The sequence below is a fragment of the Stegostoma tigrinum genome, chromosome 4 (assembly GCF_030684315.1).
Source record: "Stegostoma tigrinum isolate sSteTig4 chromosome 4, sSteTig4.hap1, whole genome shotgun sequence".
NCBI classification, from domain to species: Eukaryota; Metazoa; Chordata; class Chondrichthyes; order Orectolobiformes; family Stegostomatidae; genus Stegostoma; species Stegostoma tigrinum.
Window position 1 is genome coordinate 99,743,330 of NC_081357.1, and position 12,439 is coordinate 99,755,768.

The 12,439-nt window shown below is 41.5% G+C and overlaps 1 protein-coding gene across 2 annotated transcripts in view; it reads left to right on the plus strand.

The window, feature by feature from the left end:
- Window positions 1–12,439, plus strand: part of hmgcll1 (3-hydroxymethyl-3-methylglutaryl-CoA lyase-like 1) — a 110,711-nt gene that overhangs the window by 37,579 nt on the left and 60,693 nt on the right. For both annotated transcript variants that reach the window (XM_048531363.2, XM_048531364.2), the window contains one exon: window positions 4,682–4,870. In XM_048531363.2, coding sequence (XP_048387320.2) covers window positions 4,682–4,870 — 189 coding nt within the window. The remainder of the gene's footprint in view (window positions 1–4,681; window positions 4,871–12,439) is intronic.

The following is a 12,439-nucleotide window of genomic DNA, read 5'->3' on the forward strand; positions in this document are numbered from 1 at the left end:
CAATAATTTACTGTGATTTGATTTACCCAGCAAGTTTTACAGCACCAGAGGATTAATTCTCCTTTTAAGTTTAGATCTAAAATATTCACTCAGCTCTTCCCCATGGTTTTTAGTGATCATATCAGGGTCTTGTACTGGAATATGACCTATTTCCACATCAGTAAAGATGAAACACATTAAATCATGCCACATGCACTCATTTTCCAAGCCTTCTAGAACTGGCATGTGACTGGCAGCAAACACGCAAACATGGAAGTGTGTGCCATCTACCACATTGGTCACTACAGAAAAGATCTGACCTTCACCTATACTTGAAGTAGGCAATAGGCCATTGTCTATGCAAGAAGGTGGCTAATGTCTGATACAACTCCCTATTACAATTCTAGTTTGCTCCTAATCAGCCTGACCCTGCAACCGCTAAGTGAAAAGACAATGTTATTTGTTAACATGACCCAGGGCGGCATGGTGGCTTAGTGGTTAGCACCGCAGTCTCACAGCACCAGGGACCCAGTTTCAATTCCAGTTTCAGTCAACCGTTTGTAATGGAGTTTGCACATTCTCCCCATGTTTGCGTGGGTTCCCTCTGGGTGCTCCGGCTTCCTCCCACAGTCCAAAGATGTGCAGGCTAGGTGGATCACCCATGCTAAATTACCCGTAATGTTCAGGGGTATGTGGGTTACAGGGGAATGTGTCTAGGTGGGATGCTTCAAGGGGCAGTGTGGACTTGTTGGGCCAAAGGGCCTGTTTCCACTTGTTTTGACTGTGCCCAATACTGGAGCCACACAACGGACAATCCTTTTCCCATATCCTGACTCCAACTCTTGTTCGCAAGTCTGACTCCCAACCTCCATCTTAAGACCCCTTCAATCCATCTCTGAGACTCAGACTTCATTTCCAGACCCACTCAATCCATGGCTGAGTCCCAGCCTCCATTACTACTCTCCCAAACTAAATCTGAGGGTTCTGCTCCTTCTGTCTCTTGATCCTGATGCCTCTTCTGAAGTCCTGCCTCAATTTCCCAGTATCCAATCATTCTATGAGGTAGCTACTTAACCCACCTTAATACAAGGACCTGGACTTCAACTGTTGATGGCTATCAGTTTGCAAAATGTGACAACTTGCTTGTTTTGTCTAGAATCTCTGACCCCTTGCTCTTTGCTATGGAAAATACATCACTCAAATTTATCGACTTTAAAGCGACCATGTTCTCTAAATCGAATTCATCACGCAGAAGTGTAACAAAATAACCAGGATAGAAAATTTATATTTAACAGTATAATGAGGCAAAACATTTTTACCAAACAATGTTTTAACTAAAGCAAAGATACACGGAATGCAAAACAGATGCACAGCTGATAACTGTTAATTTGATGTTGTACTATCAACGTACATTCAGACTCAGTTTATAAATAACACAGGAACTCTACTTACGAATGTCAGTGTTTTGTATCACACTGCTCTAGTCTCTGTATTGGCTCAACATTGTGGAAACAAAATTAGTAACAGAAATTGAGCTGGCATTTGTTGTGTGAGCAGCAATAACATGGATTTTTCACTGACCAATAGTTGTTCCAACAGTGTAGATGCGAGTTGTGTAAGGGACCCTGGAGAATCCCCATTGTAGCACACTCCAAAGGACTTGCCTGGGAGATTGAATTTTACCACTGACCCAATTCCTCTATGCCTGGAACCTGACAAAGTCTTCATGATAATTAAAAACATTGGATAGTTCCACTGAAGTCAAGTGGAATAGTTGCTTAGATAAAGGTAGACGATTAAATAGGTAATCAACTCCTGAATAACTGTTAAACTGATGCTGCATTTATTTCATGCAGCTAGATATACAACTCTCCCAGACCTTTTACCGTGACCCAGTACATTTCCGCACCACCCCAGGACCCTCACCAGACACGTACTCCGCCAGATTCGAACTGAAACCCTGGGCCCCACTTTGTTGCCAGACTCAATCCTATCAACCCTAACAGACCCTAAACGCTGCATCATTTTTCATTGGGACCTCACCCTCTCCGCAGCCCATACCGTACTAATCTGGCACATTCCTGACCCCAAGATTCCAGTTACCTGCTGCTTTAGCACACCACTACATTCCCTGGCCAACCTCCCTCGCCAGCTGCGGTGCTCCAGCGAAACTAGGTCCAGTGAAGCTCAGTGTGAGCGAGAGGAATAATACCCTATTTTCCACCTGGGTATATTGCAGCCCTTAGGACTCAATGTTGAGTTTAACAATTTCACAACGCAATCACTTTTCCTTCATATTTGTTACCTACCCCACACCCTCAAATGCTGCTCTTCCCCCTGCATGGTAAATCTGTTTTCGATGATTCACAATTCCCATTTAGCATTTACCTCCCTCCTACTTATCATCACTGTTCCCTTCATTTACTTCTCCTTTCTCCTGTCTCTGGATATTGTTGTCATTCATTTGACTCACTACTCCCCCACCCCTCCAAAATCCCACCTCTCAATATCACCACCAGCCATTCCCCAGCCATTTCAGTTCTGATGAAGGGTCACTGGAATCAAAACATTAATTCTGTTCTTCATATCTAGTCAGCATGGACGAGTCGGACCGAAGGGTCTGTTTCCATATTGTACATCTCTGATTCTATAAAACTCCATAGATGCTGTCAGACCTGCTGAGTTTCTCCAACACTCTCTGTTTATGTTTCAAAGCTTGTGTTTATGTATATTCCATTCATTCAGTCCCACAGCAATGGCAATGACAATGCCACCTGATAGTAAAATGAACAATAATAAAACCGTTCCGAGTATTTCTGTCTGATTCTTTTCTTATAGTTATTTGAAAATGCAACACTCAACTTTATTCAAGGACTGACACCACACACTCTGAGTGGTACGCCACCTATACTTGAGATATAATCCAACAGAAGTTTTTAAAACTTAGTACACTTATCTGTGGGTTGACGTTTGGGTGCATCTTCCAGGACATTACTAGCTTGAGGACACAATATAGCATCTGGGGGATGTCAATAGAGATTAGAGACGTACATTCATTCAGTATAACATCAATCAAATATTTCTCCTGTTTGGCTAGTACAGTTCTTGTTTTCCATATGTGCCATCCATCGTTCCAAGATCATATTCCATAGTCAGCTAGCCATGGCTCTCAGTGTTGGCCCTGGTGACAGGATGAGTTTGATTTTCCAATCATTAATCTAAATTGACAGAAAATGTAGGCCTGAAATTTCCTAACTTATGCGACTTAGAAGTGTCAGTCCATTCTGGGACAAGTCGGTTATGAAGTCTGCACTTTAAGATGTAAGTATTGGATTGTATAGCACCTACATTTTTGGTGCAGTGGGTACTGTTACAGATACAAAGTGGCAACTGCATCATACATATATAGTGCTTTCCCTGGCAGGTGCCATTTTAGGCAGACCATCAGTACGGGCATTAGGATCGGGTGCAATAAATAGACTGAGTAGGCAGATTTTGGAACACAAATTTGATTCCAGTGACACCATTTTTGAGTTCAGTGCCACAGCCACTGTCCTCTTGCATGGCTGAGCCTGCATTCAGCAGTTAAAAACACTTCTCTATCTAATGGGAAGATCCAACATTTCCACCTTAGTTTCTCCTCGGTTTCTACTACTAATGCTGAGTTACTCAATATGTTTTGTGGTTTGTACTGCTTCTTAGTCTTGGTGAAATCCATACAAATGGGGTGGCCCATTCTTGGGAGTTAAAATGAACCAACTAGTATGTTTAATTGTATTTTCTATCTCGAGACTTTTTGAATCTCGCTGCAATGCAGAGTGTGTGATAATACTCAGTCCTCTTGAAGCTACAATGCAGTGGTATTTCTATTGTTGGTAACCTTAAACTGAGATACTATCTATCATCTCAAACAATGTGTGAAGAATGTTAAACAGTACCACATTTCCACATTAATGTGACATGCTTGGAAACTAATGGGAAACCTCACATCAAAGTGCAGAAAGTCCAGGAGAATTCTCCTGGTCTCTTAACCAGTATTTATCCTGCAGCCTGCACTGCTGAAGATGGATAGGGTCATTTGCTGCATGTGGAACCTTGTGGTGCATCCCTTTGTTTCAACAGTGAGTACTTCAAAAGTACTTCATTGCTTTCTAGCTATGGAAGATGTGATTTTGCAATACACATGCAATCCTGTTTTTCACTTCTGCAATCTGTTTTCATGCCATCAGCAGATTTCCAACTACTTAAGATATTTAAAGATCCATGTTCCCATGTGACACCCTCTTGTATCTCCTTAACTTTATGAAAGGTCCTCTTTTCCATTATGGTGGAGCTATAGATCTTTATGTATGTGGTACCTTACCTTGTCAATACTTGCAACTGTCAGAACCTTGTCTGAAGAGCACTACATACTAAATAGTAATTTTAATTGAGTTCTGTCTTCAGTCGTGAGTGATCCCCATTTCCTCAATGTGTCCTGAAAATGAATTACCAAGCTGGATTGTGTGGGAAAAGAAATCTATCAACAAATGTTTTGCGGAAAATTCAACCATTTGCTAAGCAATTTTGTTTTAGATTTCCCCTTTTATAAAACACAGTGGTATTATTAACAGTTTCCTTGAACTCAGAAATGCCTTTTCAATGTATTGAGCCGAGAAATATATTAGTTGCAGCTTTGTTTCCCCTCCTCCCCCATCACCAGGTGGCTAAAAGAATGTACAGTTTGGGCTGCTATGAGATATCCCTGGGAGACACAACTGGTGTAGGAACTCCTGGAAATGTGAAGAAAGTGTTGGAAGCAGTGATGAAAGAAATCCCTAAAAGTGCCCTTGCCGTTCATTGCCATGATACATATGGCCAGGCTCTCGCTAACGTCTTTGTAGCATTACAGGTAAACCCAGTTTTATTTTGTAAATTATTCAGGCAGCCATAAAGATTAAAATGAGGATTATCATCATGCCAGGAACTGTTAGCGCATGAGGAGAAACAATTTGTGTAATTGCTGTTGTTGGTGCTAACCCTCTTTGAGGATGAACTATTTTCATCAGAGTGTGAAGTAAATATAGAATGAATGATGTGATGTATATATTTAAATAGGAAATCGGTGACCAATTACTGCCAAAACAACTCCAAATTTTAAGACTCTCTAGAGACTTTACAATGCTATTGTATCCTGTCATTACTTTGTATGTTTTCACTCATGAGTGGCTTTGTTTTTATGTCTCCTGAAAGGTTTTTTTTCCAAGGAGGTTTACTTCAATGTTTTATTACTTCATGGAGGCTTCTATAGCTGATTGGCCTTTAATTTAATCCAGCAATGGTGTTGAGCTTTTGTCCTGTGGGAGGATATGAATATAGACACATATCTTTCACCAGGTCAATCCATACTGCTCATGAACCTCTGATCTCCTTTCAAGCTCTGTCCAAGGTGCTGTGCCACATATTTCCTGGAGAGGCCAGGTCTATTGTATTTATTGAAATGGCTCCTTATGCCATTTCTATTTGCTTAGAATAGAACCTTACTACGCACCCTGCTCTTCATTCACTTATGAGCTGTCACAGTTGTGAACCAGTAAACCTTCTAGACCGTCTAAAGCAAATGAAATGTGATTTACAGGCTCTGAAATCTTCAGATTACACCACATCAAACAGTGCCATTGCGAGCAGCATAAAATATCCATGCTGCCTGCTGACCCAAACAATTAGCGTGTGTAGCTAGTACTGTTCATTAGCTGCTTGCTCATCAGGGATGTCAGTAGCATCCATGATGGTCCTTGACAGCAGCCAACAGCTCATAAAGTGCATTCTAGCTTAGAGCAGTAAGTATAGAGAAATGGTCGAAGTGAGTGTGCCCAGAGTTTGACAGTGTTGCCTTAGAGGCCTTGACACAGGGAACAAAGAAGAGCAGAGCCTTTTATTTACTCCAGGCATCAAGAAGCCCTCCAGGCATCTATTCAGGAGGAGGAGGTGAAAGGAGATGTCTGAGGATGTTCATTCCAGGTCAATAGCCCTGGAACGATAGCTGCAATACTAGAAAATACTTATCAATCAAGCAGGAGATGTGTAGGTAATAGGGCTGTTCTCATACTTTCTGCTCACAATCTCATTTCATACAACAGCACTGTCCTTCCTCACTACCCTGCACTGCCCTGCAATCACTGCAGTACACTTCACTAAACCTACTTCTTGTGCTCAGACACTCAGCGCTCACTTAACCCTCGACTGGCATCTCACATAGACGCACTGTCTGCTAATTCACCATGACTTTTATCTTCTTCCAACTCCTCACAAGATTCAGGCTCCTGAGTTGGATGATCAATCATGATCATATTGAATAGTGGAGCAGGCTTGATGAGATAAATGGCCTAGCCCTGCCCCTATTTTCTATTGTTTTTATACCTTTCACACTGTCACACTTCACTTTTTTTTTGCAAGAGCAGACCACAAACAACATCAGATGACAGTCTGTCACAGCGCAAGAACAGTCTGTGTGTGCAGCCTCTTCCCCTTGAAGAAGACATCCTGACAATCATAATGAGGGGCAGCTTGGAGGTTGTGGTCATAGCTGATATTGAAGGAAACATCACACAGGGTTTCTTTATATATAATCCACTTTCTCACTCCTGATTTCTTCCTCATCTCTCATAATCTGAATAAAAAGCTGCAGATCCTGTCATCATCCACTTCTCTCTCTCTCTTTCCACTCAATTCAGAAGCTAACTCTGGTCCGTTTCTTATATTCCAGCTGCTGAAAATGACAATACCCCTCAGCCAGTGACAAAATAGGAAAACAATATTCCTGAAGATCATTGTGTCTGATTGAGAAAACACCAGTTCTGATAGTCACATCTTAGGGACTTTCGAAACAGTACCAATACCAGGCTGGGGGAGTCCAAAACTAGAGAACGTAAGGTTAAGGTGAGAGAAGAAAAATTTAAAAGGGACCATGAAGGGCAACTTTTTCGTGCAGAGAGTGGTGCGTGTATGGAATGAGCTGCCAGAGGAGGTGGTCATTTTGGTCTAATTACAACACTTAAAAGGATGAGTATGTGAATAGGAAAGTTTTGGAGGGACATGGGTCAAATGCCGGCAAATGGGACTACATTAATTAATGTTATCTGGCCGGCATGGGTGCATTGGACCAAAGGGTCTGTTTCTGTGCAGTTCAACTCTACAACTGTATAAGTGCAGGGTGGCACAGAGGGCTGGCACAGGGATGAAAGAGTCATGTCTGCTGCCTGGCTAGTTAGCACAGATTTGAATGGCACATTCAATGGCTGTTGTCACAAACCAGCTGTGCATTGAGGAAATACCCCAGTAGATTCTTTTAGAATGATGCTGGCTGGGCCTGTGTTTATTGCCCATTTCTGATTGTCTAGAAGAGTCACTCACTTGGCAGTCGGTCCAGAGTCACATGTAGGCCAGGTCATATAAAGATGGAAGTTACCACCCCTAAAGAGCATTACAAAACCAGATAGCTTGTTCCCAAAAATTGACATTAAGCATCATTAGAGTCTTAATTCCAGATTTCTACTGATACAAAATTCTACCATTTACCATAGTGAGATCTGAACCAGGAATCCAGGACATTACCTGAGTTTCTGGATTAATAGTCAAGCTATTGTACCAATGGCCATCATCTCCACTTGGTCTGATAATGTGAAAATACACATGGCTAAATTATACGAGGGATATGCTAGGACAATGTGGAATATGTCAGCAAGAAGATCCGGATCCATCTTTATATAAAATACAGAGAGTTTATAGGTCGGGCAGCGCTCTTCCTGTTTATTTTGTTGGTGACATTGAAACCAGGTGATGTGTGGTTATATTTCTTGGCCACTGAGTCTGGAGAATTAATTCTGGACGCATAAATATCCCTATTGTTAGAAGTATGTCCTCTGACTCACCACAAGCCAAACCACAAGAGATGTATTAGTGGAGGTGTCAGGCCATTGGAAGATTATATACTTCATAATAATTCAAAGTAACTGATTGTTTATTCATTCCTTAAGTTACCACTGTGTAAAACTCCGTGGTGGGCGAATAGTTCACCACCTGTCAAATAAATATTTGGAGTCCAGTTCTATATTACAGCTGATAAGAATTTCAAGTTAACTATGTAGCTGACTAATGTTTAGACATATTGAGACCGATCGCTAGTTTGCAGTTGTTATTGAGGGTCAGACCTAATATGAGACACAATTAACAAAATATGCAGTACAGTTGTTTCAATGATGGATTTCCCACATGCATACAAAATTGCTGAGTATAGAACGGTGTAGCTATTAGATCTGTCTTTACCAGCACCCCCAAGTTATGGGAAGGGAGAAGATGAGACATTCAAGCATGCAAGATGTTACGGCTATATTGACATTTTTTATGCATCATTAAGATTCAGTAAGGACGGGGGTTGGGGCATTTCAACAGTCGTTAGACTTTGGCATGTTTCGGCAAGAAGGGCAGGGAATAGCTGGAAGCTTGCTCTTTCTAAAAAATACAAATCTGTTAACTCAGAGCAGCATTGGTGCTGTTGCAGTAAAGTTTCTAACTCAAGTTTTTTTTTCATTAATGGACAGAAGTGTGATGTTTAGAGGCTTTTGTGTAAAAATAACAAAAAGATTCTTGAGTTTTTAAAAATTCATTCATGGTATGTGTTTCTATTTGGTTCAGTCATCAATTACTTTCTTGACCTCATTGTTCTTGAGGAAGTGGCAGTGAGTTGCTTTCATAGACCAATACAATCCATGTGGTTTAAGTGCACCCACAGCACTGTTAGGGAGGGAGTTTGACGCAGTTATGATGAAGAATCACCACATATTTTAAAGTCAGGATGCTCTTTGGTTTGGAGTAGAACTTGCACACGGTGGTGTTCCCAAGTATCTGCTGCCCTTATCTTTCCAGATGGTAGAGTCACGGATTTGCAAGGTGCAATTGAAAGTCTCTTGGGATATGGCTGCATTGTGTTACTGTAGCTGTTACGCATGACCTCCTGTGTGCACTGGTGATGGAGGAAGTGAATGCTTAAGATGGTAAGGAAGTGACAATTAAGTGGCACTTTGTCCTGGGTGATCTTGAGTTTCTTGAGTGTTGGAGCTGGACTCATCCAGGCAAATGGGGGGCGTTCCATCTTAGTCCTGACTTGTGTCTAGATGGTAGACAAGGAGTCAGGTAAATTACTCACCAGAAAACATATCTTCCCTGCTATTGGAGCCACAGTATTAATGTTGGATGGCTCAAATAGGTTTCTGATCAATGATGATCTCCAGATGTTGAAGCAAGAGGAATGGCAATAGTAATTTACTGAATGTCAAATGGATGCCTGGAATTTCTTTTGCTGGAGATATTCATTGCCTAGCACTAAAATGACAAGAAGCATTTGTGACCTATATCAGTTTCAGCCAGAACTTTGACTAGGCCTCACTTGCACATAAGCCGTTAGGCAATGATTGTTTCACGATTGGAGATACTGTGAATTGAAATGAACACTTTGCTATCAATGAAAATCCCTGCTTCTAACCACATTTTGTTTGGAAGGTCATTGCTAAATCAGCTGATAAGGGTTGGGGCTCAGACGCTTGAGCAGAAAAGGCTTCATTTTGGTCAGTTATCTTATGATCTAAACAGTTCTTACAGTAATATCTTGGGGGTGAGATGATTGGTTTCAACAAGCACAACTATCTAACAATCTTACTTTGTGCTTGGTAAGACTCCTGCCAGTGCAATAGACCTACTGTTTACTCTTGATTTCAATCTACTAGATTTGCTTGATACCAGATTCAGTCAAATGTTGTGAGCAGAGATAATGGGAACTGCAGGTGCTGGATAATCTGAGATAGCAAAGTGTGGGGCTGGATGACCTTCATCAGAGGGTCTAGGCCCGAAACACCAGCTTTTGTGCTCCTAAGATGCTGCTTGGCCTGCTGTGTTCATCCAGCTTCACACTTTGTTATCTTCAGTCAAATGTTGCCTTGTTGACAAGGGCAATAACTCTGGTGTCATTTCTTGAATTCAGGTCTTTTGTCCTTTCTGCATCAAAGCTATTGTGAGAGCTGGAGTTGGGTAATCTTTACAGAACCCAAACTGAGCAAATGAGTAAGTGTTTCTTGATGGTACTATTTACAAGATCGTCTGCCATCTTTCTCATCATTAGGAATTGACGAATCAGTAACTTTGGCCATATCAGATTTCTTTTGCCTTTTGTGGGCATGGCCTACTTCGTCTATTTTTAACTTTGTCCAGTCTTGTAGCTGTACTGAAACAGCTAGAGCACAAATCTTCCATGGGATTTCATATGCTCCAGGGTCAGTGTTGAGGAATAGTCTCTCATAACAGTATATAGAGTACCACCACCTCTGTCAGTAGGGCAGAACATAACTGGGAATGGGGATCGTGATAACACTGTCTGTGACATGAATTGTAAGTTTTAAAGGTATGCGTCTGACTTACCTCACTGTCATTTGACTAGCATGACAACGTGGCACCATGGTTAAACCTGCTGCCTCGCAGCACCTGGGTTCGATCCCACCCTCGGGTGACTGTCTGTGTGGAGTTTGCACATTCTCCCTGTGTATGCGTGAGTTTCCTCTGGATGCTCTGGTTTCTTCCCACAGTCCAAACATGTGCAGGTTAAGCGGATTGGCCGTGGGAAATTGCCCTCTAGTGTCCAGGGGCGTGCAGGTTAGGTGGGTTAGCCGTAGGAAATGCAGAGTTGCAGGGCTAGGGTGGGGTGCTGGGTCTGAGTGGGGTGGTCTTCAGAGGGTCAGTGTGAACTTGATGGGCTGCATGACTTTTTTCTGCACTGTAGGAATTCTGTGATTCCAGCTTTTGAGATTTCTCTCCCTCTCAAACTCGATAGCAGTCCCCAGATGCTGGTAAGGAGGTGTCTGCTGAGTTAACAGGGCTGGGTTTGTCATTGGCATGGCTAGTGCCTGGATAGATGCTGGGTCGTCTGTTTGGCTTTATTCTCATGTTTATGTACAGTACTGTGTGGCTTGCTCATCCATTTCAACAGGTGGTTGTGGGTCTGGAGTAACATGTTGACCAGACTGAGCGAGGATGGCAGATTCTCTTCCCTAAAGAACATTGGTGAAGTGGGTTCGCTTTTGTAACTATTCTATAATTTCAGTGTCACCATTACATTTGATTTGAGGAAAAATATGATATTTTAAATTAAGGTGGTAACTGAAATTGGTGCAACTTCAATAACATCCTGAAAGGTGAGATTTGGTAAAATGAGCTTCTTAGTCTCTCAAGTGTCTGATATGTAAAGTTAAATGTTTTCAATTGGAACTTATTAGTTGGAAATTGAGAAAAGAGTTTTTGTTTTGGTCAGCATCTGCTTTGTTCCATTAAAAAAATAAACTCATGCAAATAGGTATTCGAAAGTCTATAGTCAGAAGTGGGAAAAAATGTCATTTAAAAAGAATAGGCCTTGTAATGAACTCATGGCTTAAATTGCCATTTTATTTGTGAGGTTTTTGTGTATTGTACACAGCTTCTCTGCCCTGAGAGTGAAACAATGTTTTTCAGGAGATTTTGTTGATGTGACAGATTCAAACAAAGGTTCACCTATTCAGTGTCTGTGAGCATGACAGCTCAATGTCATTCACACTGCATTCCTGTTCAGAGTAAAATAGACCCTTAAGGGCTTCTGTTTTATCTAACTGTAAGCTGTTGAACTATATGATGAGCCTGTGCCAGGCTGTCAGAAAAGACCCTTTCATTGTGCCTTTACAAAAGAAACACATAATAATAGAACAGGAGAAACAGAACTGAGCACTGAAAGCTTTTTGGTTGGAGTGAATAGCAGCCCAAACCTCCAGGCAGATTATATGTTTTTGTGGTGTGCTGGTATAAATGACATAGGATTTGAGAGAGATTCCAAAGGAGGGAATGTGAAAGGTTCACTGTGTAAAGTATTAATGGATGTGATGATGTAACAGTCTCCATCTTCCCTGCTCCTCGGCAGCCCACCCCGAGGGGAATTGGTGTTATGAGAAACTTGAAATTGCACAAAAGCTTTTCAGTATCACATAATCAATATCATTTACTGCCATGGCAGAGGGAGTTCTGTTCCACTGGCAATGGGAGGACCTAGACATTCTACAGCAATAACCAGGTGAAAACAAATGTATGACATGAAGGTTGAACCCCCCCTGCCCCCGCTCCCGATAACTAAAACCAAAACACGTAGCACCTCACCTCATAATCTGTTAAAAGAAGTGTGCCTCTCACCTCCCAATCTGTGTAAAGAGTGGTTAAATGAAATGAAATCCTTTCACTCACTCTATAATCAACAATTAAAAATGTATTTATCAAACTTTAACACTGGGCAAATTAACAGAACTAATGTCAAACTGAGCAATTCCTCCTTAACTACTAACTAATCCCGAATCAAGCAAAATTCTAATAGTTTGCTGTTCCAATAAATATAAGTCCCAATCATACAAACCAAAAT